Source organism: Electrona antarctica (assembly GCF_951216825.1).
Source record: "Electrona antarctica genome assembly, chromosome: 5".
Classification (NCBI taxonomy): domain Eukaryota; kingdom Metazoa; phylum Chordata; class Actinopteri; order Myctophiformes; family Myctophidae; genus Electrona; species Electrona antarctica.
In genome coordinates, this window is record NC_136810.1 from 23,350,665 (window position 1) to 23,375,778 (window position 25,114).

General features: G+C 43.5%; 1 protein-coding gene across 2 annotated transcripts in view; it reads left to right on the forward strand.

Annotated features, from left to right (window-relative positions):
• The first annotated feature begins 6,052 nt into the window (after positions 1-6,052).
• tubgcp6 (tubulin gamma complex component 6) overlaps positions 6,053-25,114 on the forward strand; it is a 47,241-nt gene continuing 28,179 nt past the window's right edge. Inside the window, exons 1-12 of one of the 2 annotated variants that reach the window (XM_079501797.1) lie at positions 6,053-6,341; positions 8,747-9,105; positions 9,324-9,491; positions 9,968-10,294; positions 12,901-13,058; positions 14,617-14,827; positions 17,506-17,664; positions 18,225-18,346; positions 19,564-19,627; positions 20,033-20,142; positions 21,724-21,815; positions 24,785-24,924. In XM_079501797.1, the coding sequence (XP_079357923.1) occupies positions 8,776-9,105; positions 9,324-9,491; positions 9,968-10,294; positions 12,901-13,058; positions 14,617-14,827; positions 17,506-17,664; positions 18,225-18,346; positions 19,564-19,627; positions 20,033-20,142; positions 21,724-21,815; positions 24,785-24,924 (1,881 nt within the window). In that variant the 5' untranslated portion in view covers positions 6,053-6,341; positions 8,747-8,775. Of the gene's footprint in view, positions 6,342-6,713; positions 6,891-8,746; positions 9,106-9,323; positions 9,492-9,967; positions 10,295-12,900; positions 13,059-14,616; positions 14,828-17,505; positions 17,665-18,224; positions 18,347-19,563; positions 19,628-20,032; positions 20,143-21,723; positions 21,816-24,784; positions 24,925-25,114 lie in introns of those variants that run through there. The other variant, XM_079501798.1, reaches the window with a different exon arrangement.

Consider the following 25,114-nt stretch of genomic DNA (forward strand, 5'->3'; position numbering starts at 1 on the left):
CTAAGTACCCAAATATGCTATGTTATTGAAGAGGTGGGTTTAGAGAGCGGTTTTGAAGGTTGGAAAAGTATATCCATAATGGAAAACATACTGTACACAAAGGCCAATAGATGTGGCCGTTGGATTTATTTACACAATCATGCAGAGGTGGAAGTGTACTCAGACAGGTTATAAAAGCCCTATATTCAAAAACTTGCTTGAGTTATAAAAGTATTGGCTTTAAAATACAGTATACTTACAATACCAAATGGAGAACTATACTTATCACAGAATATGTCCCATTTTGCATTTCATGTCAAAATGTTTCGAAAATAGCAGACTATAAAGCTCTCAAGAACCTCATCACAATGAGGTTATAGATTGGCTATTTTCGAGTAGACACAGCATCTCCCTTATTAGGTGTTTCTTTTTTTTTATCATTTAGGGAGGGCCAATGAAAGGGTATTTCTGTCAAAGGGAGGGTCATGACTTTCATGACCCTTACTGAAAACTGGTCATTCAACTCATCCAGAATTCACAAAACTGTTTCATGTTTCATGTGCCTCTTGAGTGTGTGAACATGTCAATGCGCTGATAGTAGGCTAGTTAACCTTGGAATATTTTGGAATTAAAACTCCAATGGCCACTGATAATTATGCAGCCAATGCTGTAAAAACACAGACAGGGGGGGCCTCAAAACAGACCAATATCTCCTCATATCATTCTGAACAGAGGGTGACCTGCAATGGTCCAAGGGTATATGATTTAATAGTGTGGCGAACAGAGCACACCTCCCCTCAGATGTGTTGATTACCCAGATATAGGCCTACTGTAGCCTACCACCTGACCTTCATCAGATCAGTCCTGGAATATCTGCACCTATTTGGGCAGTACTCCCACAACACACTTGATCCCTAATCTGCAAAGTCAGCATGCGTCCACATCACTGGGATACCAACAGATTCCTTACCTATTCTGGAGGAGAGGAGAAAGGAGGTCACTCAAACAGAATTAATACTGAGAGAGAGTCCAATGAACTAGAGTCTACAAACCCAAATCCAGTGCTGGAAATGTACTCATTCTACTCAAGTACAGTACTAAGTACAGATTTTTTTATTTACTAGATTCTTTAACATTTTCAGTACTTTTACTTTACTCCACTACATCTCAGAGGCAAATATTGTATATATATTTTTTTACACCACTACAATTATTAGATAGATTAGGTACATGGTACATACATATACATATAATTACCAGTAGGGTATAATTACCCATAGAAAGAAGAGTAACCAATAGAGGGAAAAAGAGAAGAAGAATTAAAAAAGGAAAAGAGAGAGAGAGACAAGGGAAAGATAGGGTGAAAACAGCATGCTGATTCAGCCTCAGATGGCATATGCTTCTTGTGAATTGTGATGACAATGATAGAACAAAGCACCCTCGGGTGAATTATACACTTATATCTAATCCAATGAGATAGCTTGAAGTGAATCAAAGTGAGAGATGAGAGGCTGCCAATGTTTATAAAAGTTTTCAACAGAGCCGCGGACAGCTAGTTTCAGAAATGACATTAGGTCCCGTAATCACGATGTGTTTGAGAGAGGTAGATGGTTTTTCCATAGCAGTAGAATACGGTGGCGAGCGATTAAAGAGGCAAATGAGACTATATTTCTTTGACTATTGTTCAGTCTGGCTCCCTCTTCAGGGACACCGGAAATAGCAATGCAAGGTGAAGGATCCACATTCATTCCTAGAATTTCAGAGATAACAATAAAGACATTTCTCCAGTAGTCCACCAGGCTTGGGCATGACCAAAACATATGAGTCAAATCTGCTGGTGCCTGAGAGCATCTATCGCAGGTGTCGGAGAGATCTGGATATATTCTCGATAGTCTGGCTTTGCTATAATGTATCCTGTGAAGTACTTTAAATTGGATGAGACCAAGTCTCATCACTGTACAATATTTAGAGGGTCTTTGTGGAAGATGATTATTGTCACATCCTCAGGTTTCTATAACACACATTTACTCAAGTACTGTACTGAAGTACAACTTTGAGGTACTTTACTTGAGTTTTTCTTTTTTTTTTACCAACTGCCAATAGACTTAGAGAGTAACAATCAGGGTTCCAAAAAGTTAGAGCATGTGTTGAACATAATATTCACCCTACGTAATATCATTGAGCAGTGTACAGTGTGGCACAGGCAACTCAACTGCATATCATAACTTTGTGGATTTCAAGAAGGCTTTCGATAGTATTCACAGAGACAGCTTATGGAGAAAACAAAACAACTTGTCCTTCTCATCAACAGTTTATATAACAACTTCACATGACAAATTGGAACTTGTCAACTTGTCAACACAGTTTTACAGTCAAAACAGGGCTGAGGCAAGGCTGTGTTACGTCTGCATTACTCTTCAACCTGGTCATGGACTGGGTGATGAGAAGAACCACTGAAGACAAACCAAGGACCATCAGATGGACTCTGTTCACTATTTGAAGATCTTGACTTTGCAGATGACGTGGCTCTATTCTCTCTCTCACACACACACACACACACGCACACACACACACACACACACACACACACACACACACACACACACACACACACACACACACACACACACACACACACACACACACACACACACACACACACACACACACACACACACACACACACACACACACACACACACACACACCAGCAGTTGCAAGAGAAAACATGTCATCTGAACACCTTTACAAGTAAGTAGGTCTGAAGATCAACCAGAAGAAGACAGAGCCGATGATGCTGAACATCCCAAACCCCTCACCAATACAAAATAAGTGGGATAGGATAAACCTACCCACAACAGATCATTTCTCATACAGTACCTACCTATGTTGATGATGATGGACTGGGTGATGATGCGGAACATCCCAAACCCCTCCATAATACAAACAGGTGGAATAAACCTACCCACAACACAACAGATCATTTCACATATCTAGGCAGCGTTGTCAATCACGATTCACGATGGAGGTGCAGTCAGCAACATCATTCACAATTGCAGGCCAGAAACACCTTACAGAGGCTTAGCAACGTCTGGACTCTGGAAGTCGGCACAGTACAGATCCAACACCAAGCTGAGACTGCATGTAGGCTACCAGAGGTGCGTCCTGTGACTGTCTACCCTGCTATATGGTTCTAAATGTTGGAGAACGAAAGAAAATTTGCCTACAAACCATCTCCAATCAACACCTAGCCTGTGTAAACAGGAAAACATGGCTACAATCCTTATGAGAAGGCAGTGGAAATGGATTGGGCATTTCATCCGTAGAGACTCGAGAGTAGGACAACATCACCCAAACTGCCCTGGACACCATGCAGATGGTAAACGTAAAAGAGGCCGAGCCTAGAACACATGGCGTGGGACAGTGGAGGGAGAGCTGAAGGCCCTGCATCACACCTGGGGTTCCATAGATGCTGCATGGCGCAGAACAAACAGGAGTGGAGATCCTTTGTTTTTGCCAGCCGGCTTAAAGGGGAGTATTAAGTATAAGCAACTAGTAAGTATCAGACCTGTTGAAAAGAGAGTTACATAACTTGCATAGACTCCCATTGTAAGAATGGAAGTTCCAGTCATGGTTCCAATGTTTGGAACTTCCTCATTGAGATTGACATTGAGACAGAACAAGCGGCAAGATCAAATCATGATCTCTTTCAATAGCATTGCTGCCAAGTGCCAATAAATAAAAAGAAGGAGCGGTACTGTCCCTTTGTAGACTGTATTAAATACCAATCCCATTGGTATTTATTTTAAGCCTGTCTACTACCCTGAGCCGTGCCAAATTAGCAAAAGTGTGTTGGAATGGAAGAGTTGGAGAGGGTTGGATCATTTAAATACGTGGGCATTATCACATCATATCATATGTGAATGTGATATTTATGCTATAATATGCTAAAATCTCCACTCCTTCCACAGAGCGAGGCGCCACACTGCACATTGATTTGCCTTATTGTTGAAATGTGCTATACAGATAAACTTGCCTTGTTGCCTTAAATTATACCTACCATAGGCTACTCCATAGGTAGGCTATTTCACTGGGGCCCACCTGGAGCACCCCTCAACGACCCTTGGGGCCTCCCTGGACCCCACTTTTAAAACCACTGCCATTAGTTATTATCATCTATATCACCTACATTTTCAGAAATTGAACCAAAGGCCGATCGACCCAAGAACACCCGGCGTAGGACAGTGGAGGGAGAGCTGAAGACTGTACATCACACCTGGGGTTCTAGTATAAAGACACTGGCACAGAACAGACAGGAGAGGAGAAGATCCTTTGTTGCGGCCCTACATGACAGCCGGGCAGCCGGCATGCCATGCCAGTCCAGTCGACCAGTCCCCTCCTTGTTTTTATTTATTGGCGGTCGCTTATTTATAAGTAAGCAACTGCCAAATAAAAAGGAGGAGTCGTCCCCTTGACTGAATTAAATACCAATCCCATTGATATTTGCATGCTTAACCCTGTCTGCGACCCTGATCCGTGCCAAATTAGTGCCAAATGCTTCCACAGAGCCAGAGGCCCCTACGCTATTAAAATGCCAGTGTCATGCGGCATGCCGCTGGTATTTTAATATCAACGGGATTGGTATTTAATACAGTCAAAGGGAGATCTCCTTTTTATTTATTGGCAGTTGAGCCCTTTATGCTGGCTGGCATGTACAGAATGGTAATGGTTTAGTTCCTTTCCAAGGCGCTTTACGCACGCACGCACGCACGCATGCACGCACGCACGCACGCACGCACGCACGCACACACGCACGCACGCACGCACGCACGCACGCACGCACATACATACATACATACATACGACCGACATATATTATATACGCATATACATTCATTCATGCGGAGGACATGCAAGGCACCAACCTGGTCAATAGGGGTAACTTCAGTGCCTTGCTCATGGACACTTTGACATGGACTGCCGCTCCACAGTATAGGGTGGATCTCCACTCCTGTTTTGGGCCAGCATGGAACCCCAGGTGTAATGCAGGGTCTTCAGCTCTCCCTCTTGGATCGGCCTTTTACATTTACTGCCATGTTGTCCCGGCATGACTCACGGCGGGAGAAAAACGTTTGTTAGCTGGGTTGTTTCATATTAAGGACATGGGTGTTTAACAATTTCTGTTACATTATAACGTGGTATTTCTACTTTTACAGATAAACTTGTCTTGTCTTGCCTCAAATAATAGCTACCGTAGGCTACTCCATTTCGCTGGGGGCCTGGGGCCCATTGATTGATTGATTGAAATATTTATTAACAGTTTGCAGAATTACAGTACAATTCAAGCACAACTCAATACAAAGACTGTTAACTGTGAGTGGACGACTCAATAAAGCATTACACTTGTTTACAAGAGGGTCCACCTTGTTCAATTCATCAAAACCCATGTGTGACCTAGCACCCCTCAACGACCCCTCAGTGGACCCCTGGACCCCACTTTGAAAACCAATGGGACTTTATTATATATCTATCACCTACAATTTCAGAAATTGAACAATCTTAGAAATCCAGTAGAACACACAGTCAGACACACTGTAACATCCCAGTTGCACTGTGGGTCTATGGTCTCTACTCTACCGTCCGTGTGAGCTGCGGGTGCAGCTCTCTGTCTCTCTCTCTCTCTCGCTCTCTCTCTCTCTCTCTCTCTCTCTCAATTCAATTCAATTCAATTCACTCTCTCTCTCATGGTGTGGCGCATGCCCGTGGCGTGTGTCTGCGTGTACGTGTCACTGTGTCTGCGTGTGTGTGTGTGTGTGTGTGTGTGTGTGTGCGTGTGCGTGTGTGCGCGTGTGCGTGTGTGTGTGTGTGTGTGTGTGTGCGCACGCATTCGCGCGCAATCATTTTTGCCGGTTGCCTGTCATAGTAACACGCTGGCCAATAACAATCAACCCGATGGTTGACAACCACACTCGGCCAATCACAACCGCCCTTCTTACCCTACTATCCAATCATATACCATATAGGGGCGTAACCATCCAACCTTGGTTGTATCGCGGCGACGGTGTGACTGTGTTGTTGATGAATGGAGTCGAGGCATAGCAGAGTGTTGTTGTTGTTAAACTTATTGTTAGCCACTGAGTGGTGCTACATTTCAGCATAAACTGGAATAAATCTTTGCCATAATAAATCTAAACTCTTATACACTATAAACCACTATAAACCAATGGTTGGATCATTGTGTGGGATGCCGAGTGGGTCACCAGCTATCGATAGCCCAGCTAGCTAGCATGAATGGGAATGAGTGAAATGGGCTGATGATGGAACTGTCAACTGACTGAGAAAACATTTCACCGATCGTTAAGGTAAATAATATATGATTAGTATCGAGAACGCCATCTCGGTTTGAGGCTAGCCCCATATGTGCCCTCTCCCTACGCTCATTCTGTAGCTCCGAGATGAGGTCACAGACAGAAACCCCTCCCACCCCGTTCAGAAACGGCGCATGTTTCCACAATTCCCCATTGCTTACCCTTTTCTTAACAATGCACCAAAACCTTGAAGTGACGTTCCGGGTTTACACTAATTTACCGTCAACAACGCCAAAGAAAATCCAACTTTAAACGGTTACACGAGCGTTACAGCGGTTGTTTAGCATGTTTTTCAAGGAAGTTGAAAAGCTTTAGCGCCTCCCCGGCGCCTCCCCTGGTCGAAAATGTCCAACTGACTTCAGTTCACTCGACATGCCCGCGCACACGCACCAATCCCTTGATAAACACGGAAGCGACTGACAAAATTCGCTTCGTAAAGGCTCGGTTCAAATCGCTAGTTGGATTTTCTTTGGCGTTGTTGACGGTAAATTAGTGTAAACCCGGAACGTCACTTCAAGGTTTTGGTGCATTGTTAAGAAAAGGGTAAGCAATGGGGAATTGTGGAAACATGCGCCGTTTCTGAACGGGGTGGGAGGGGTTTCTGTCTGTGACCTCATCTCGGAGCTACAGAATGAGCGTAGGGAGAGGGCACATATGGGGCTAGTTTGAGGCAAGACTGTTCATGTTAGCTGACACACTGGCACTAGCTTGATAGCAAGCTATAGTGCTGTAATGCAGTGGGTCTTGGGGTGGGGGTCCAGGAGGGGCCCTTGGCCTTGATACGGACCCCCACCTCAAGGAACTCTGGGCCAGGGGTCTCTGGGGTGTTCCAGCCAGGCGGTCAATGTAAACAAGCCTTCGTTTTTTTGTTTGTGTTATCCTTTTAGCAGTGTTGTTGCGACAGCAATTAAGTCGCACTTTAACTATGAAATCGTGCGTTTCCCATCAGTTGTTTGTTTGGTTGGTCACCTCTGGGCCACCCTCACCCCAGGCATGATCATAATATGATCATGGTCAGACATCACGAAATGTCTGACCATAATGATCATGCCTGACCATAATATGGTCAGGCATGATCATATGGTCACACATTTCGTGACATCATCAGGGATGAAGATCCCTGAGAGTTCCCTGATGTCATTCTTTGGCTATATAGAAGTGTCTATTTGTAATTGTATGTCTCTAAATGTTTTGATGAATTGAAGGAACGCAATAATGCGTTATTGGGTTGTCCACTCACAGTTAACAGTCTTTGTATTGAGTTGAAATGTACTGTAATTCTGCAAACTGTTGATACATATTTCAATCAATCAAATCAATATTGGCCAGCAACTCTACATCTGTCCTCAAACCCTAGATCAACATATATGGAGCTACCTGTTATGAAATTCCATATGTTGATAATTCCCCATCCATCCTTCCTCTTCGATGACTCCCTTTTGACTGATACATGTCCATTAAAACTAGACGGGCCTGCCCCAAAGTTTTGTACCTTGTTCAATTCATCATAACATTTAGAGACGGACAAATATACACTTCTTTATAGCCAAAAAACAGGAAATCATCATCATAAAGGAGGTAAAAAAGGGAAAAGAAAACATATACAGTGAGGGGAAAAAGGGGTGGGTGGGGGATTCAGATTTTACGGGGGCCAGTTTCAAATTGCAGCCATCCGTAGGTGCCCTTTGAGAGGTATTTAGATTCATTGATTTGGTACTATCAATCTAAACGATTAAACTGTAACTCAGAGAATGTATAAATGGAACCAAATGGACCCTTAGTTCATTTGCTGGTCTTAAGCCATTTGGCAGCCCATTCATGAGACAGAAAACATCTGATTGTGTTCAACAGCTACGCACAGATACATATTACACATGTACGCACAGCTTAGATTGTTATCCTCTTTGTCTCTTTCACGGCTTTGAAGAGAATCCACCATTATGTTATGAGCACCTTTCTGTCTGAATCAGGTCACTCAAGTTTTAAGGTGAAAATATCCACTTTTTAAAATTTGTTTAAAACAAGTTGAAACCAAGAAAAGTCATAACCTTTCATCAATTAAAATCAATTCCAACATTTTTAAACAGATCTTCATGAATAAAATCATATATTTTCATTTAAAAAAGAGGTTTAAGAAGTAGGGGAAAGTAAGCAGATCCTTTGTGCCGCAAGCTTGTAGCAGGTCTGCTATTTTCACTAGTTTGGGTCGCGGGCAAACATGTGATAATTTCTCTTTTGGGTCCATACAGATAAAGTAATTCCTTTACCTAAAGAATGGTGTGTGGGCCCTACCGCCTTCCATGATTGCCTTATTGGCCCTGCACCCACTGTCGAGGTGCGTGCAAATAGGTACAGAAATGCCCAATCCAATATCACTTTTGTCCCTCCTCTCCTGACAGGCTGAGGGCAGATTGGCGCTACTGCCAACATGAACCTCAGGCCTCACAAGCCCAACAACAACAAGGCAGCCAACAAACCCAGCCCCAGTGGCAGCATCACTGATCTGCTGGCTGCTCTGTGCGACTGCAGCCTCACCGGCGTGTCATGGAAGCGCCGTGCTCTGGGAAGCGTCTCCAGGGAGGGTGTCCGCAGAGCCCTGAAGAAGCGGGCGTACGGTGCGCTGCTCTCCAAACTCTTCCAAGATGGTACCTCTAAAGGCTTCGCCCCAGCGTCAAACGCCACCGCCACCACCAACAGCACGCCGGCCAGAAACAAAGTCCTGATGATTTCTTTCGACCTGCGGGTGGCGGGCTGCCAGGTAGGCCTGTTAACAATTGTTATTAATAATCACCTATTTGAAATTATTTGAGATAATTAATCACATGCATCTGTATAAATTAATCCAGAGGTCCGCCAGCTGTTGCGGCCGACCGGCCGCTCCTCCTTAAAGCCAATTTTAACATAGGATTATTGCAATGTTCATTTATTTGGTTTGACAATTGATCGTCAACTCGCCTTTCACGATGGTTTTGCCAGGAGGATGCAGAGAGGCTGGAGGAGCTGCTGGGCATGCTGCCCGAGGCGCCCGCCGCCTCCGGCCTGAAGGAGATGGACGCCGTCCTGGAGCTCCTGGTGCACCTGGCTGGATCCTCACCCCTACCTCCCACCTCCTTCAGCAGGGACTACATGAGACGAGAGAGGCATGTTTACACCTCGCCATTACTACATGATCGCCTGTCCTAATTATTTATGATGACAATTATTTTAGCATAGTATTTTCCATCCATCGGTATAAGATCGCTTCCTTTCATAAGAAATCTGAAAGTATAACATTATTCAAATTATCATTGCCAGTCATTTCTTTCTATAAGTGATCTGTCATATCTGCCTCATACAATTAATGTTTTCAAAGCCTAAAGGCAAACAGAAATGTAATTGTTAATACATATTCCAAATGCTCAATGCCAAAAACACAACTAAATCATTAATCGCAATCGTATGTGTATGACAATTAACCCATTAAACACAACTAAGAATACAATTAAAACCGGGAATGCATTTTAGATTTTAGCTATATACGTCATCAATTTGGAACCACTAAAAGGCATTTGTAGAATCTGCCTCAGGTCTTAATGGGTCAATCATCGACTATGGTTGAAACAAACCCTCCTTATAGGCAGGTGCTGCGCAGGCCTCCTCTGGGCTCCTACATCAGTGAGGACCTGCAGAGGCTTGAGGCACAGGCCTGGGGGCTGGTGTGCAGAGAGGAGTGGGGTCTGCTGGCCGGGGTGTGCGGGACCCTGGGTCTGATGGACGCCCCGCCGGGCACGGGGCTGCTGGCCATGAGGACCAGGACGGAGGGCCACGAGCAGGAGGAGAGGTTCCATAAGGAGACCAGGACCTCCCTGTTCGGAGCGCTGCAGCACAGCCGCACGTCCGACCTGGACGTCAGACTGGACCTGCCTCCCGTCCCCAGCAACGCCGACGTCACCGGGCTCGTCATCAGGGTAGGAGTCTTGTAGCCTCGCTCACACCTCCACAGTTACAGTGGCATCAAAGCTTATTTCGTACTGTTTTTTCTTTCATTGGCGATACATACTCAAATTAATCTAACATCAAGTTCTTCTTACAGAAGCCGGTTCAGAGTAGAGTTCTCATCGGGCCTGAAAAGTAAGGCCCGGCCCTACCCTACCCTAACTGGGTCGGCCCGAGGCTCGGCCCGACCCTAATAATTACCATAATGTTAGACCCGAAAATCCGAAAAAGCCTGAGTGAGAAAAAAAAGAAAAGTGCCACTATATGGCGGCGCCTGGCGTCGTGGTTATCGTTATTGAGACGAGTGTGTCAGAGAACGGACTAATAGTCGGTGAAATAAAGGATTTATGCAACTCACGTTTTGGCTGACAATGTTCCAAACATTCTGATGGTTTCCAGCAATTTCCAGGGGTGAGTAAACATCTTCTGAATCAAGTAGCAATACTGTCCCCGACTCCCTGTTAACAAAGTGCAACTTTTTCACCGCTCACCGTTGTGCAACAGTCCCGGACTGAGCTATACAATATTATGACAACTGTCAATTTGGCTATAATCTAACTAGGTTACTGTATAGTTTACATGAGTCATTGCCTCTCAAACCCACATACCACGTGTAATGTGCGTTGGCTAACCAAAAGAATAGACATACAATCAACATGCCACTCGATGGCATGTCGACAGCTTGCAGATCTGTTCTTTTGGGCACACAACGAGGCACGCTGTGCTACGATGGGGAAATTAAATAGCTGTACAGCGCTACGATTTGGAAACCAAATAGCTGCAGCCTACAGTGGACTGTAACATTGCTTGGTCATCATGTAACTATATTACATGTATGCAGTGAACATTAACATTAGCGCTTACATATTTATATGGAGCATACCGTGGTGACGTTGATTAGGTAATTTGATCTGACCTCATCAAACCCTGTACACTCAAGACACGCCATTTAAAGAGGAAAATCTTGCGTTGTGTTGTGAGCTTGTAGATTGGCTATTTTCAAAATAAAATAAAAATCACACCCCTTGTGAAATGAGGGGCGCTCTTTGTACATTAATTTATGTTATCATTTAACCATGATACAATGTTTTAAAAAAAAACATTCAATATATATAATATTCAATATATGTTTCCCTTCAATGTCAATGGAATTATCATCTCTTATCACCATACATCATCATGCATCATCTCATACTGGCCAATCAGAATGCCTGATGCCTGTGATCGGTTAGCTGATTTGCTCGTTTACATATGATGTACATTTTCACCCCTGTAATCATGTGTAATTTATCCCCCCAAAAAACAATTTTCTGCAAGAAACGGTTACATTTCTCGCATTTGCGGCGCCCCCTATGGATGAAAATGTAATCGCTTTTGGTTGATTAAACCACCCGCGACATCTGATTCAAATTTGGGATGGATTGGACATTCCGTTTGTGATTTGTGGCATTTTTTGTAAAATAGGCCCCTCCCACTAACTTCGGACGACGATTAAGGCCGAACGATAAGAACAAAAAAAATCTAAAATTCTGAAAAAAATGAAACGCAGTCGGATAGGTCCAGAGATCATGTGTGCTTGTGCAGTACAGTACAGTACAGTACAGTACAGTACAGTACAGTACAGTACAGTACAGTACAGTACAGTACAGTACAGTACAGTACAGTACAGTACACTAGACTAGACTAGACTAGACTAGAGTACAGCACCACTCACTTCAGACAGGTCTGTTATTTTTTTGAGTGGTGTAAACCACTCCTACAACTGGCTTTTGTGTGCAGAAAAAAATGAGCATGGTTGCTATGTTCAAAATAACTTCTGACGTAATTAAATCACACCCGGGTGAACTGGATGACCGTAGCAACCATGGTCATTTTTTCTGCACAAAAAAAGCCAGTTGTGAAATCACATCCGGGTGTGATTTCATTACGTCAGATCAGAGCTGATCAGGCTATATAATACCTTACCTTATATAATACCTCACATCGGACGTCAGACATTACGTCAGACCACAGCTGATCATGCTATATAAAACCTTACACCACTCAGTTCACACGGGTGTGATTTTTTTAACCAACACACAGACGTAAAGGGTGTTCAATAGCATTGATTTATGAAAAAACAAAAAATCAAAAATGGAGTTAGGTGTTTTCCTCCCGACAAAATTCCCTTCGTACGCAGACGGGGGCTCCATTATTCATCATTGTTTATGATCTTTTGCCCGTTGAGCCTTTCCTTTCTCCAGCTTTTTGGATTTATTCCCTCATTGTTCAGCTTGGAAAAATAACTCACACCAATCCCCAATTCCCTGTATTAATTAATCCATTAAAACCGGGAAAGCATCTGTGTAATGTTTTTTTAGTTGGTTATTCAAAAATAGCAGATATACAAGGCAGACAAGGTAAGGCAAGCTCGTACATCTGCCATTTGTGAAAGTTTCTGAAAAAGTCTGTGAAAGTGTGAGACCTACTGATTTTAGATGGCATTTGTAGAATCGGACTCAGGTCCTAATGGTTTAATCCTAACCGTTAACAATGCCCAAATGCCTTTGTGTTTTGTTCATTGTCTTCCTCTTTGCAGGTTCCCCCCAGCTTGGACCAGTCTGAGGATGAGGGGTTCCTGTCAGCGTCCAACCTGACTCCAGACTCGGTGCCCAGTCCCACCCCGGAGGCTGATGTGTGGGAGGCCCTGCGGACCTTTGAGCCACGCCGGCGTCGCTGCTGGGAATCTGTCGGCGGGTGAGTTTAGTGGAGTCGTCGGTGGCGTCTGTAGATGCAGTCAGAGCAGTCTGGAAAGACCCAAACAACGGGTCGGGCCCCATTTTTGGGTTCACAGACCCATTTGAGTAAATATCCCTGTTTTCTTTTTTTTTTAAAGATTTTCAAAAAATTTAAATAAACAAATTATAATAATATTAAAAGCAAAAAACAAAAAAAATAACCTTTGATCTGGATTTTTTACATTATGCACTTTATAGCACCACCAGGAGGCCGACTTATGTAAAATACATTGTTTGATATTACTCCTTCAGATTTTATCCAAATATCACGCAAATTGGCACACATGATCTCTATAGTCATGTGTTCAAGACAGGTCTGTTTGATTTCTCATATTCTATGCTGATTGGCTACGATTTGCTTCCAAAGTTTACAGGAGTGGCCCGTTTTGTACACAATTCCGTAAATCATGAACACAGTGTCCGATTGCAGTGAAACTGTGCACGCATATTCCCACTAGGCTGAGGAAGAAATGCCACTTTCCAAAAACGCTCATATCCTGGGAGCTTGCATTGGGAGCTTGTAGTTCAGCTGTTTTCACTATTAACTTATTATTGGGGTGTCCAATACGGCGAGATGATTTGGGGAAGAAGAATACAATAATTCACCATGATTTATTAGCCTGTGTGTCTGTTTGACAGCTGATCTCAAGCCGTTCTCTCGCCGCTGCCCTGTCTCACTACTGCAGCAGTCTGTCATGCAGCTTGGTTGTGTGTATTGTTGTTAAGAAAACAATATACGCTGGTAGTTAACGCCACATTCCGCTCAACCCTGCAGTCTGTTCTGGCATGAGTGAATGCTTTGGTCCCAGAGCGACACAGGTCATTTCTCCTCCTCGCAGTGTGTGTCGTTCATCATGGGGAATAATTACAGCTGAACATGGGCAGGTTAGCTTACAGTGACAAAATATTATGGCTGAAGAGTCTGTTTTTCAGTGAACAAACAAACTCGTTTCAGAAGCCACCATCAGCATCACACACGCACGCGTGTTTGTGTTTCTCCCTCCCGTGAACACTGCTGGTTTGTTTTGTTCATCCGACGTATTTTAAAAGGATAGGGAGCTGTGCACTGCTCTATCTTTATGAGAATAAGGCGCAATTGTGTAGTCTACATTTGCAATTTGCTGTTTTCCTTTCAAATGGTTTCAGGTTGCGATTACCAAAACAGTCAAATAGAATCGTATTTGTGTTTCTCTCATCACTTTCTTGAAGCTTGTTATGGCTGGAAGTTAATATAATACAAAGTAATGCTTGCTAGACAATCTTGTTCATAAGAATATGAGTTCATGAAGTGAAACATGTTGTAGTTGATTGCCAGAGACTGAGACTCATGAGCAGCGTTGAAAAATAACAAAGGCAGGGCACGTGTGTGAAGGCAGCGGTTTCACCTGCATGAAGTAGAATTGTACCCGTGACCAATAATGAGTCTCAATAATGTCTTAAAAAAGAGTTGTTGGCAGCATTTGAATCAGAATTGACATTCTCACAACACAACACCAAACAATCTTTCTCCCACTTAGTCCACCAGGGAAAAGGGAGCTACCCTACCTGACGGAGGGAGGCAGGGAAGCCTTTGATCAACTCTACCGACTCTGGGAGGGAGAGATGAGGGTGGTGAGTGCCACCCCATCTCCCTTAATTCCCCTGCCCCTGGATTCTCAAACCCAGCTGGTAACGGACCTCCTCAATGTCCTGATTGGAGTGGCGTCTACAACGTTCCCTCTGAACCAGGTACAGTACATTTATTTCATCACAAAGCCTCCTGGTTTTCTGCAGGCATCTGCCGATGAGGCATATGGGGTCATAGAATTCATTGACTGTATGCCAACACCGCTGCCATGTTAACATCCATTGGACCCATTGAAACCAGTGGTTCTCAAAACTAGCAGATATACAAGCTCACAGCATGTCACTTTGTGCCGCACTGTGAGCTTGTACATCTGCTTTAAAAATAATCAGTCCCGTCTAAAGGGAGTGATACTGTACTGTACTGTACTGTACTGTACTGTACTGTACTGTACTGTACTGTACTGTACTGTACTGTACTGTACTGTACTGTACTGTACTGTACTGTACTGTACTGTACTGTACAAGCCCTCCTCCCTGGCATGTGTGTGTCTGTGTGTGTGTGTGTGTGTGTGTGTCTGGGGCGGCGGTGGCTCAGGGGTAGAGTGGCTGGATGGTAACCGTAAGGTTGCCAGTTCGAACCCGGGCTCCCCCAGAGTTACTGTCGAAGTGTCCTTGAGCAAGACACTGAACCCCTAATAATTGCTCCCGATGTGCTGGTTGGTGCCTTGCATGGTTTCCGCTGCCATCGGTGTATGAATGTGTGTGTGTGTGTGTGAATGGGTGAATGTAATGCACAATCTCTGTAAAGCGCCTTGGATAAAGGCGCTATATAAATGCACCATTTACCTTTTACCATTTGTTAGGCTGTACAACAGTGACACTTGGTGGTGAACAAACGGTATAGCGCTATTTTCGTGCTCGGACACAGCCAGGGACCCAGGGACACAGCCACACACATAGCTGTCTATAGGAGTGGTTGCACCACTCAAAAAATATAGACATTGTTTGGTCACTCTTCTGGGGGTCCCTGGCACAACATATTTTCAGATAGGGGGTCCGCGTCTCTATATATATTTACACACAGTATCTATTTGGGGGTCCTTGACACGAAGAAGTACTGCTGATTTAGAAGGCATTTGTAGAATGCCTTTTAAATCAAATATTATTTTGTTACCACTTGCTGTTTACATTTTTGACTAATAAAATCAATCAATCAGAACATGTTGGAGGAAAGCAGAAAAATAGATTACTTTCTCTTCCATTGAGGACATGTCGGAGGTACAGTAAAAGGCACAGCCAGTCAGAATCCAATCTCATGCCACAGCATTTCCTTCCAGACATAAATGGCCTGTTTTCCTGCTGTTGTGCTTTGCAAATATCTCCTATTGATCTACCACATTTCCAGCAATTGTTATTCATAGCTAATTTGAATTTTTCCACGCCAGTCATCTGTCATCGTCTTAACCCATTAAGACCTGAGGCTGATTCTACAAATGCCTGATAAATATAACGGTAATAAAACAGTTATCTGAAAAACTCATGTTGCTATATCAGACAGCGGTGCTCACATCTTTCTCATGTCAAGGATGTATTTGGCTGCCTACCCCCATCTCAAAAGAGTTTGTTTCACGGACCCCCAGAAGCACAGATTTTAGTTAAATGTTCACTTTAAATATAAATTTCTCTCTTTCAAAAATAGTAGATCTACAAGCTTAGCGCGACATGAAGTGACGTGCTATGAGCTTGTATACTGTATCTTCTTATCTTGCTATTTTTGAATAACCAAACCAATCCAAAATGAGACGGATGCTTTCCCGGTTTTGATGGGTTATGTAACAAATAATGCCCATTGATTGCATCGGCTCTTTTTTGCCATATTCTTTTGTGTATTCCGAATAAATTGTTCGCTGGATAAATGGCAGTTTATCTCTGTATGATAATGTAAGGATAGAGACAATCTTTCTTTTAGAATGGGAAAAATAACTACCAATACGTATGTATTTATGGAGGAGAAATTTGACTTTTAGATTTATCAAGTCACCCAGACTGTCTGGAGGTGACAGTACAAAATTGTTTACTCAGTTTTTGTCTTTAGTTTCATTTTTTACTTTGATGCCTCAGCTCAGACTCATGAGTTGCATAACAACACTCAATGCCCTAACACTATTAAAGGGATAGTTCACATTTTTTTAACTTAAGTTGTACCGTATGTACAGTAATACTTGCCATTAATATAGTATAGTGGTTGCAACTGTATTCATTGATTGCCCGAGTCCCGTGGTGGGAGTTCTGCTCTGGTTTTGGTGAATATTAAGTAGTTCCGGTCATTTTGTGGTGGGCACTGGGGCCACGCATTAAGTCAACAATACAAATGACGCTAGTTTTGAGAATTAATTTACTTTTAATCTGTGGCCAGCTGTGCCCCCCACAAAATGACCGGAACTTCTTAATATTTCACCAAAACCAGAGTAGAACTCCCATCACGGGACTCGGGCAATCAATGAATACAGTTGCAACCACTATATTAATGGAAAGTATTTCATACAACTTAAGTTAAAACAATCTGAACTATCCCTTTAAACCACAGAATCGTGGAAGAATTCTGTGTATTGGTGTACAGGTCCAGTTGTGGAGTATATCTACTTTCTCTTTTTCTTGGTAAAGTGTCAGTGTCTTTAATATCAATTAATAGTGGATGAAAAAGTTATTATTTTAGAAGGGTAACCTGAGAGACCATAAAAAAGTCTGAGAACCACTGGTATAGGCTCCACTCCTCCCTCTTCTATCTCTCCTGTTTGTATATCACCACCAAACGTTTGTGTCGTTCTCTCTCTCCGCAGTGTGTGCAGTTTGACGTCAGGCCAGGCGTGTGTGTATCCGGCGCCTCCCCAGAGAGCGTGTCTCGTCTCCTGGGTGAACTGGCTCAGTATGGCACCCATTACCTGAGGCTCAGCCGCTTCGCCCTGCAGAGTGCTAACAAGAAGGGCCTCGTATTCCAGGTACACCTGGACGACACACGCACACACAGTCACGCACACCTGGACGTCACACGCATGCACGCACGCACGCACGCACGCGCGCACGCACGCACGCACGCACGCACGCTTTACGTTTCATGATTTAAAACCCTTGTGTACACTAATACATGCTAGACTACAAGAAAGCAATACTTATGTTCTGTTCTGCTGTTTTTCAATTAGAATTTGTTGACATTAAGAGCTGGACTTTTGATGTCAATATTGTTCTAAGCAAAATGTTGCAGTTGTGCAATGGAAGTACTTGGATTCAGAAAGAGAATCACTGCGGATAGTTCTCCGTGTCTGAATACACAAATATTATCTGATTACTTGCAAATAACTGTGCAGTCAGTCAGTCCGTCCTAAAGATCATATTTTGAGAAACAAATAGAATTTGCCCTCACTTAGTTTGAACAAAGCCATAGAATGGTTGGGACTGTGACGAGCGGTACAAAAGAAATAGGTTATACACTATGCATTCAACCAGGGTGCACTGCGGTGTGTAGATAACGGAAATGAAAAATGTGTGCGTCTGTCTCAAGGCTTTCACAGGTGGTCTGAGGAAGTATCTGCATTACTACAGAGCCTGTGTCCTCAGCACGCCGCCCACCCTCACCCTAATCACCATCGCTTTCCTCTTCCGCAAAGTGGGCCGGCAGCTCAGGTGAGAACTGAGAACATGCCTGGCACTGTCAGCACCAATTATCATATCAGCCGCCTGTAGATTTTATGTCTGTTGAATCCCTCTCCCAATAGAGAGAGGTAATTACAACTACAACTACTTTATGTCTGTTGAATCCCTCTCCCAATAGAGAGAGGTAATTACAACTACAACTACTTTATGCCTGTTGAATCCCTCTCCCAATAGAGAGAGGTAATTACAAGTACTTTGAACTACAGTAGAGATGGCGGCACATACTCTATGTGACCAGATTTGACTGAGAGCCTGCCATCGCGCAAACTCCAGTTTTTCACCAGGAGAAAAAGTTTTTTCCCCCTTTTTTTTCAAAATGAGTTAATAGCACAAGCAGACTCTTCACATACTAGAGCATGTCTGAAATAAGTGTCAGAGCTGAAATGTACATGTAAATGTGAAATAAATGCTTAAACATGTAGCTAGGTGTAATATTAGAGACCACAGAAGTGAACCTTTCAAGCCTGTTTTCTCAACTATCTCCAAAACTGGTGGGTCAAACTGAACAACCAATATGTCAATTTGAAGCTATGATTCCCTGCTTTCATATGACATGAAAAACCTCAACATTAAAAAAAAATCCAATGGCAGCCCCTCAGTCAAATGTAGTCACATATAGTCTAAATAAGTGTCCTCTTCAAATAACTTTATTAACATTGTCCGACAGAAGATGTCCCACTCCTACCCAAAACCATGGTCAAAATATGGAAGAGTAGGGAAATCACCTCCAACCACTGTCTTCAAATGCACAAACAAATTAATAGGGAAACACTATTACTTAAAGCGAACAAAACATCAATGTGACGCAATGGGGGCTTTTGTTGGTGAAGAGTTTGGGTTTTTGTTTTGGAGGGGTGGGTGGGGGTGAGTAGGCCATGGATAGACCCATGGTGGACCCCGGTCTATCAAACGGATTGCGTAATTGTTTTCTTCTACACTGTAAATATTCCATTTGTTAGAGGAAGACTAGAAACATAAACAAGACGAGATGACTCATTCACTTCATGCGCTACTAAATTATGCATTTTAAACCAATATGAACCTTTATTATAAATGTATCATAGTTACGTGCTGGAGGCTCTGCTGTGTATTTTGGACCCTTGACCTGCTGCTGACATAAATTACATATTTACAACCAGTAGCTGTGTTTAAATATGACAAGTGTGTGTGCGTGTGTTTAATCCAAGGTACCTGTCAGAGCTGTGCTGTGTGGACGGGCCCTCGGGTGTGGGCCAGGCTACGTTTCCAGTGGTGAGGGGTTTTCTTCCTTCATCTATCCTATGTATTTTTTGACAATTATTATTTCAAACGAGCCTACAGTATGTGTCTGCAGTCTGCTGCTTTGTCGCCGACACACCTGCTGTTATTAGTCGAGTGTGCAGGAAGTCAAACGATAAAAAATTAAATAAATGTTCAATTGCATTTATAATGATAATGAATTTATTTATATAGCACATTTTCAGACACAAAGTTCTTTACAGAACAGGGTAAAAGAAGGCAACTACAACAAAAGATCAGTGAATTAAATAGGCATAAAATGTAAATGTAAATAGGCATACAATGTAAAAAAAAGAAACGTGGAACGTGTTGAGAACAACTCAGCATCGTACAGATGGAATCAGTGTCAAGCCCAGTGCTCTTTGGCTCCCCTTGCAGGGCGTGAAGCTGTTGTCCTACCTATACAACGAAGCCCAGAGCAACTGCAGCAATGAGAACTACCCCGTTCTGCTGTCCCTGCTGAAGAGCAGCTGTGAGCCCTACACACGGTCAGTCACTGTGAGCCCTACACACGGTCAGTCACTGTGAGCCCTACACACGGTCAGTCGCTGTGAGCCCTACACACGGTCAGTCACTGTGAGCCCTACACACGGTCAGTCGCTGTGAGCCTTACACACAGTCATTCGCTGTGAGCCTTACACACGGTCAGTCGCTGTGAGCCTTACACACGGTCAGTCGCTGTGAGCCTTACACACGGTCAGTCGCTGTGAGCCCTACACACGGTCAGTCACTGTGAGCCCTACACACGGTCAGTCGCTGTGAGCCCTACACACGGTCAGTCACTGTGAGCCCTACACACGGTCAGTCACTGTGAGCCCTACACACGGTCAGTCGCTGTGAGCCTTACACACGGTCAGTCGCTGTGAGCCCTACACACGGTCAGTCGCTGTGAGCCCTACACACGGTCAGTCGCTGTGAGCCTTACACACGGTCAGTCGCTGTGAGCCCTACACACGGTCAGTCACTGTGAGCCCTACACACGGTCAGTCGCTGTGAGCCCTACACACGGTCAGTCGCTGTGAGCCTTACACACGGTCAGTCACTGTGAGCCCTACACACGGTCAGTCGCTGTGAGCCCTACACACGGTCAGTCACTGTGAGCCCTACACACGGTCAGTCACTGTGAGCCCTACACACGGTCAGTCACTGTGAGCCCTACACACGGTCAGTCACTGTGAGCCCTACACACGGTCAGTCACTGTGAGCCCTACACACGGTCAGTCACTGTGAGCCCTACACACGGTCAGTCACTGTGAGCCCTACACACGGTCAGTCGCTGTGAGCCCTACACACGGTCAGTCACTGTGAGGCCTACACACGGTCAGTCGCTGTGAGCCCTACACACGGTCAGTCGCTGTGAGCCCTACACACGGTCAGTCACTGTGAGCCCTACACACGGTCAGTCGCTGTGAGCCCTACACACGGTCAGTCGCTGTGAGCCCTACACACGGTCAGTCGCTGTGAGCCCTACACACGGTCAGTCACTGTGAGCCCTACACACGGTCAGTCGCTGTGAGCCCTACACACGGTCAGTCACTGTGAGCCCTACACACGGTCAGTCGCTGTGAGCCCTACACACAGTCAGTCACTGTGAGCCCTACACACGGTCAGTCGCTTCACGTCAGTGTCACAGCTCACGTTTACACGTGTAACGACGTGGGTGAGATTCTTTTTTTATTTATATGTTGTTTCCATGAGAAGAGAGGTAAGAGCAGGAGAGATTAAAAACACACGCGCACACACACACACACACACACACACACACACACACACACACACACACACACACACACACACACACACACACACACACACACACACACAGGATAGACACAGGTTGGATAACCTGTTCAAAGACATTTCGGAGGCAGAAACCGCCAACATCTTGATATTTTAACTTTTCGTTTTTTTTGTAAATTAACGCCCTGCTTGATCATACTACAGTGCTACACAAAATCGAAACGTGTCGCTTCGCGCCACGTTCCGAGCTTGTAGATCTGCTACTTTTGATGTTTTTAACATTATATTATTATATATATTTTAACATTTTCCTTTTCTGTCACTGGTAGATTTGTCTATGACTGGGTGTACAGCGGTGTGTTCCGCGACGTGTACGGTGAATTCATGATCCAAGTCAATGAGGACTACCTTAGTATCAGAGGTAAGAACGCACGCACGCACGCACGCACGCACGCACGCACGCACGCACGCACGCACGCACGCACGCACGCACGCACGCACGCACGAGTCCGAAATTCAACTTTTACTTGAGTAAAAGTACAAAAGTATTGACATCAAAATGTACTTAAAGTTTCAAAAGTACTCATCTCATGCAGAATGTCCCCATTTTACAGGTTTCAAATGTCTAAAAATCTTGAAATATTTTTTAAATAAGCCAAAGTTTAAATATGGCTGGTTGTTGTTTTGTAATAATAATGCAGTGGAGTAAAAGTAAAATTTGACTCTGAGATGTAGTAAAAGTACCTAAAAATTACAAATACTCCGGAACATCACATTACATCACAGCTTGCTTTGAATAGGCAGTAATTGCACAGGTCTTTTAGCCTTGTAAAAAATAATGACTGTCTATGGAAATTGAGAGCCTCTCAGACAGACAGGCCGTCAAGCACAAAACGTAGCCGTTTCATTTAATTACGGACCCTTCCAGCTTTAGTTGGACTTTGTCCTTGTACACTGTGCGGTGCACCCCGACACTCACCATTGGACGATAATAATTCAGTGAGGTTTGCAGGGGGTGAAGGAGGGGCCTACCCTCGCTAAGCTGTTGGCAGGCACAAATTAACTAATAATTGATGGCGTGCATGTTGTTGCGCTGTTCTCTCTTGCTGAAATGATGTTTCTTTGCTTCTGTTTTCACTCTAGACTCTCGAACCATTTCCCCTTGTTGGTGATTCCTAAAATAAATTAGTTTCCGCTGATAATTGCTCACGGTAGAAAAATAAATAAATAAAAGAACTCTGGCTGCGGTAGACTAGGATTTTTCTTTCAGTCTAATTAATGACTTGAGACTTCAAAGTGGAGAAAAGGGGAGAGTTGAGGCTGGGCTCACAGGGCTTAAAAACACAGACAAACTCTACATTCTCCCTCAGCGATTTGTTGCGTTTATCTAGGCTTTTGTAGTTTCTTTTTTACCCTTTCCAGCCTGCCGTGAGAAGCACATTTCCTATTTAGAATTATTGTGAGGACACATGCATTTCAAATGCACCCATGCATTTTAAGTGCATGCAATATAGCTAGAATGTGTCCTGTAAAATAAACCCAGCCAGTGATTTGTGTCCATCAAAAAGGCAAACTGTTCAAAGAAGCATTGTACCACTTCTGTTTGTGCCACAAATATCTATTTCACAAACAGAAGTGGATCTGCTATTTAAGAAACATTTTCTAAAATGCCTCGTCATTTTTATCTATATGACATGAGACAAAATTGGGACGACAGGCCTGTGAATGTGACACCAATTCCTGTCTAAAATATTGCCCATCATACAACGGCACCCGCCACCTCAAGGTCAGGCGCGTCACCTCATCTCTGTCTGGCTTAGAGGTTCATTTGCCCATCGGCTACACCTCATCAACTCCTGCAGTGAACCTGTGTGCTCCTCGCTTTTTCGCTCTTCCTTTTTTTTCTTTTTTTTTGAGGACACACAAATGTCACTGTTCTCCTCCAAGACCGTCGCCCAGAGAAGTAATCAGCAGCTAATCTTTCTTGGCAAAGCCGCAGGCTTTCAGTCTAAAGAGCTGTGGAAAGCCCCCTCCTGCACGTTCACGTGGGGGGACCCTGTGCTTTTTTGCTTAGGATCACTGAGCTAAGTGTTTAACAATTTCCAACTGCTAATTCAAGCCACATAGCTTTGCAATACCACACGAGACATACTAATGAGGGAACGTTTCAGACCTACCCAATGAGAGACGAGTACTGTACCTCTAAATCAACGTAATCAACATTATTTGTCATTTACATGCTTGCACACAATACACAATACGATAGCCGACAATAAAATAAACACAACAAGCATGCCATCCTACAGTGCAGTGAATTAAAATAATAATAATATGGATATGCATGCATACATTTTATATAATGATGTTGAATGGACAACAACAGTGGCTCAAAGTATTAGTGATAGATCATCTTTTAAATAAACAAAACAACTGAGGAGGATAGTGCTGAATTAACACGAGCAAGGGCAGAGAAATGCTGATTATATACTGTATCTAACAACACGTCCAATTTCTGTTGGCCAGTTATTTACCAATCACAAACCCAGCACAATATAACACTCATCATCTACAGTGTTCAAATCATCAAAATATGCTTGAAGTACCACTAAAAGTAAAAGTACTTGTTAGGCAGAATGTTCTGTTTCACCAGTTTTCAAAATGTATAGAAATCTTAACTATCTACAATCTAGGGGCAGAAATCGCAAGGTACCTGACCGATTCAGAGGGCTACGATTCCACTTTTTTCCCCGATTAATTGGGCAACAATCCGATTGCAATTTGATTACCGATGCATTGCGATGCCAATACATAATTTATTTCCCCCTCACTGTGTGACTAATAAACAAAGTGCTTTCTAATGATCCATAATGAGAACACATTAATTGACTTCCATTATCTTGTAATAAAAACAAATGGAAGAGATGTGTCACTGTCAACTGGAAGGTTATATTTGACATCACCAATTGCAGAAAACTCACAGGAAGATAATCAAGTCCTTTTTGTAAAATAATACTTTTTTAAATTAATAAAATAGATTTTTGACATTTGAATCGATTAATAATCACGATGAATAAATCGTGATTAATCTAAGAATCCATGTTATTTTCCACCCCTACTACGAGCTCAAACACGTTGCAGTATATAAAGTTTTGAAGAGTTTAATGTATTTGTGTATAAAATGCAGAATTCTAGGGCCAGCCTCTAAGCTCATTATTTCAGTTTGATAATTTTTCTATTTGTGTTCTTGTTTATCTTGCTTCTCTCGTGTGTTTTAATTCGTTCTCACTGCTGTTGCGGCTCTGACACCTGAAACTTCCCCTCCGGGGATCAATAAATGTTTATTTAATCTTGTTTTATTTTACAAGCTTAATCCCTCATATATTTCCTCAGACAAGCACTTCTGGGTGCAAGGCTACACCTTAATCTCCAAGGATGTGGAGGACTGTGTCCCCGTGTTCCTGAGACACATTGCCAACGACGTGTACGTCTGTGGCAAGACCATCAACCTCCTGAAGATCTGCTGCCCACAGGTTGCTTAACCCACAGACAGACAGACAGACAGACAGACAGACAGACAGACAGACAGACAGACAGACAGACAGACCGACAGACAGACAGACAATTTTAGACCTTCTGTCTAAAATTGAAAGGGCATTTTAAAAACAGCCCCCATTGTTTTTAAAATGCCCTGTCAAGGCTTATGAGGTCAAATTTAAACAT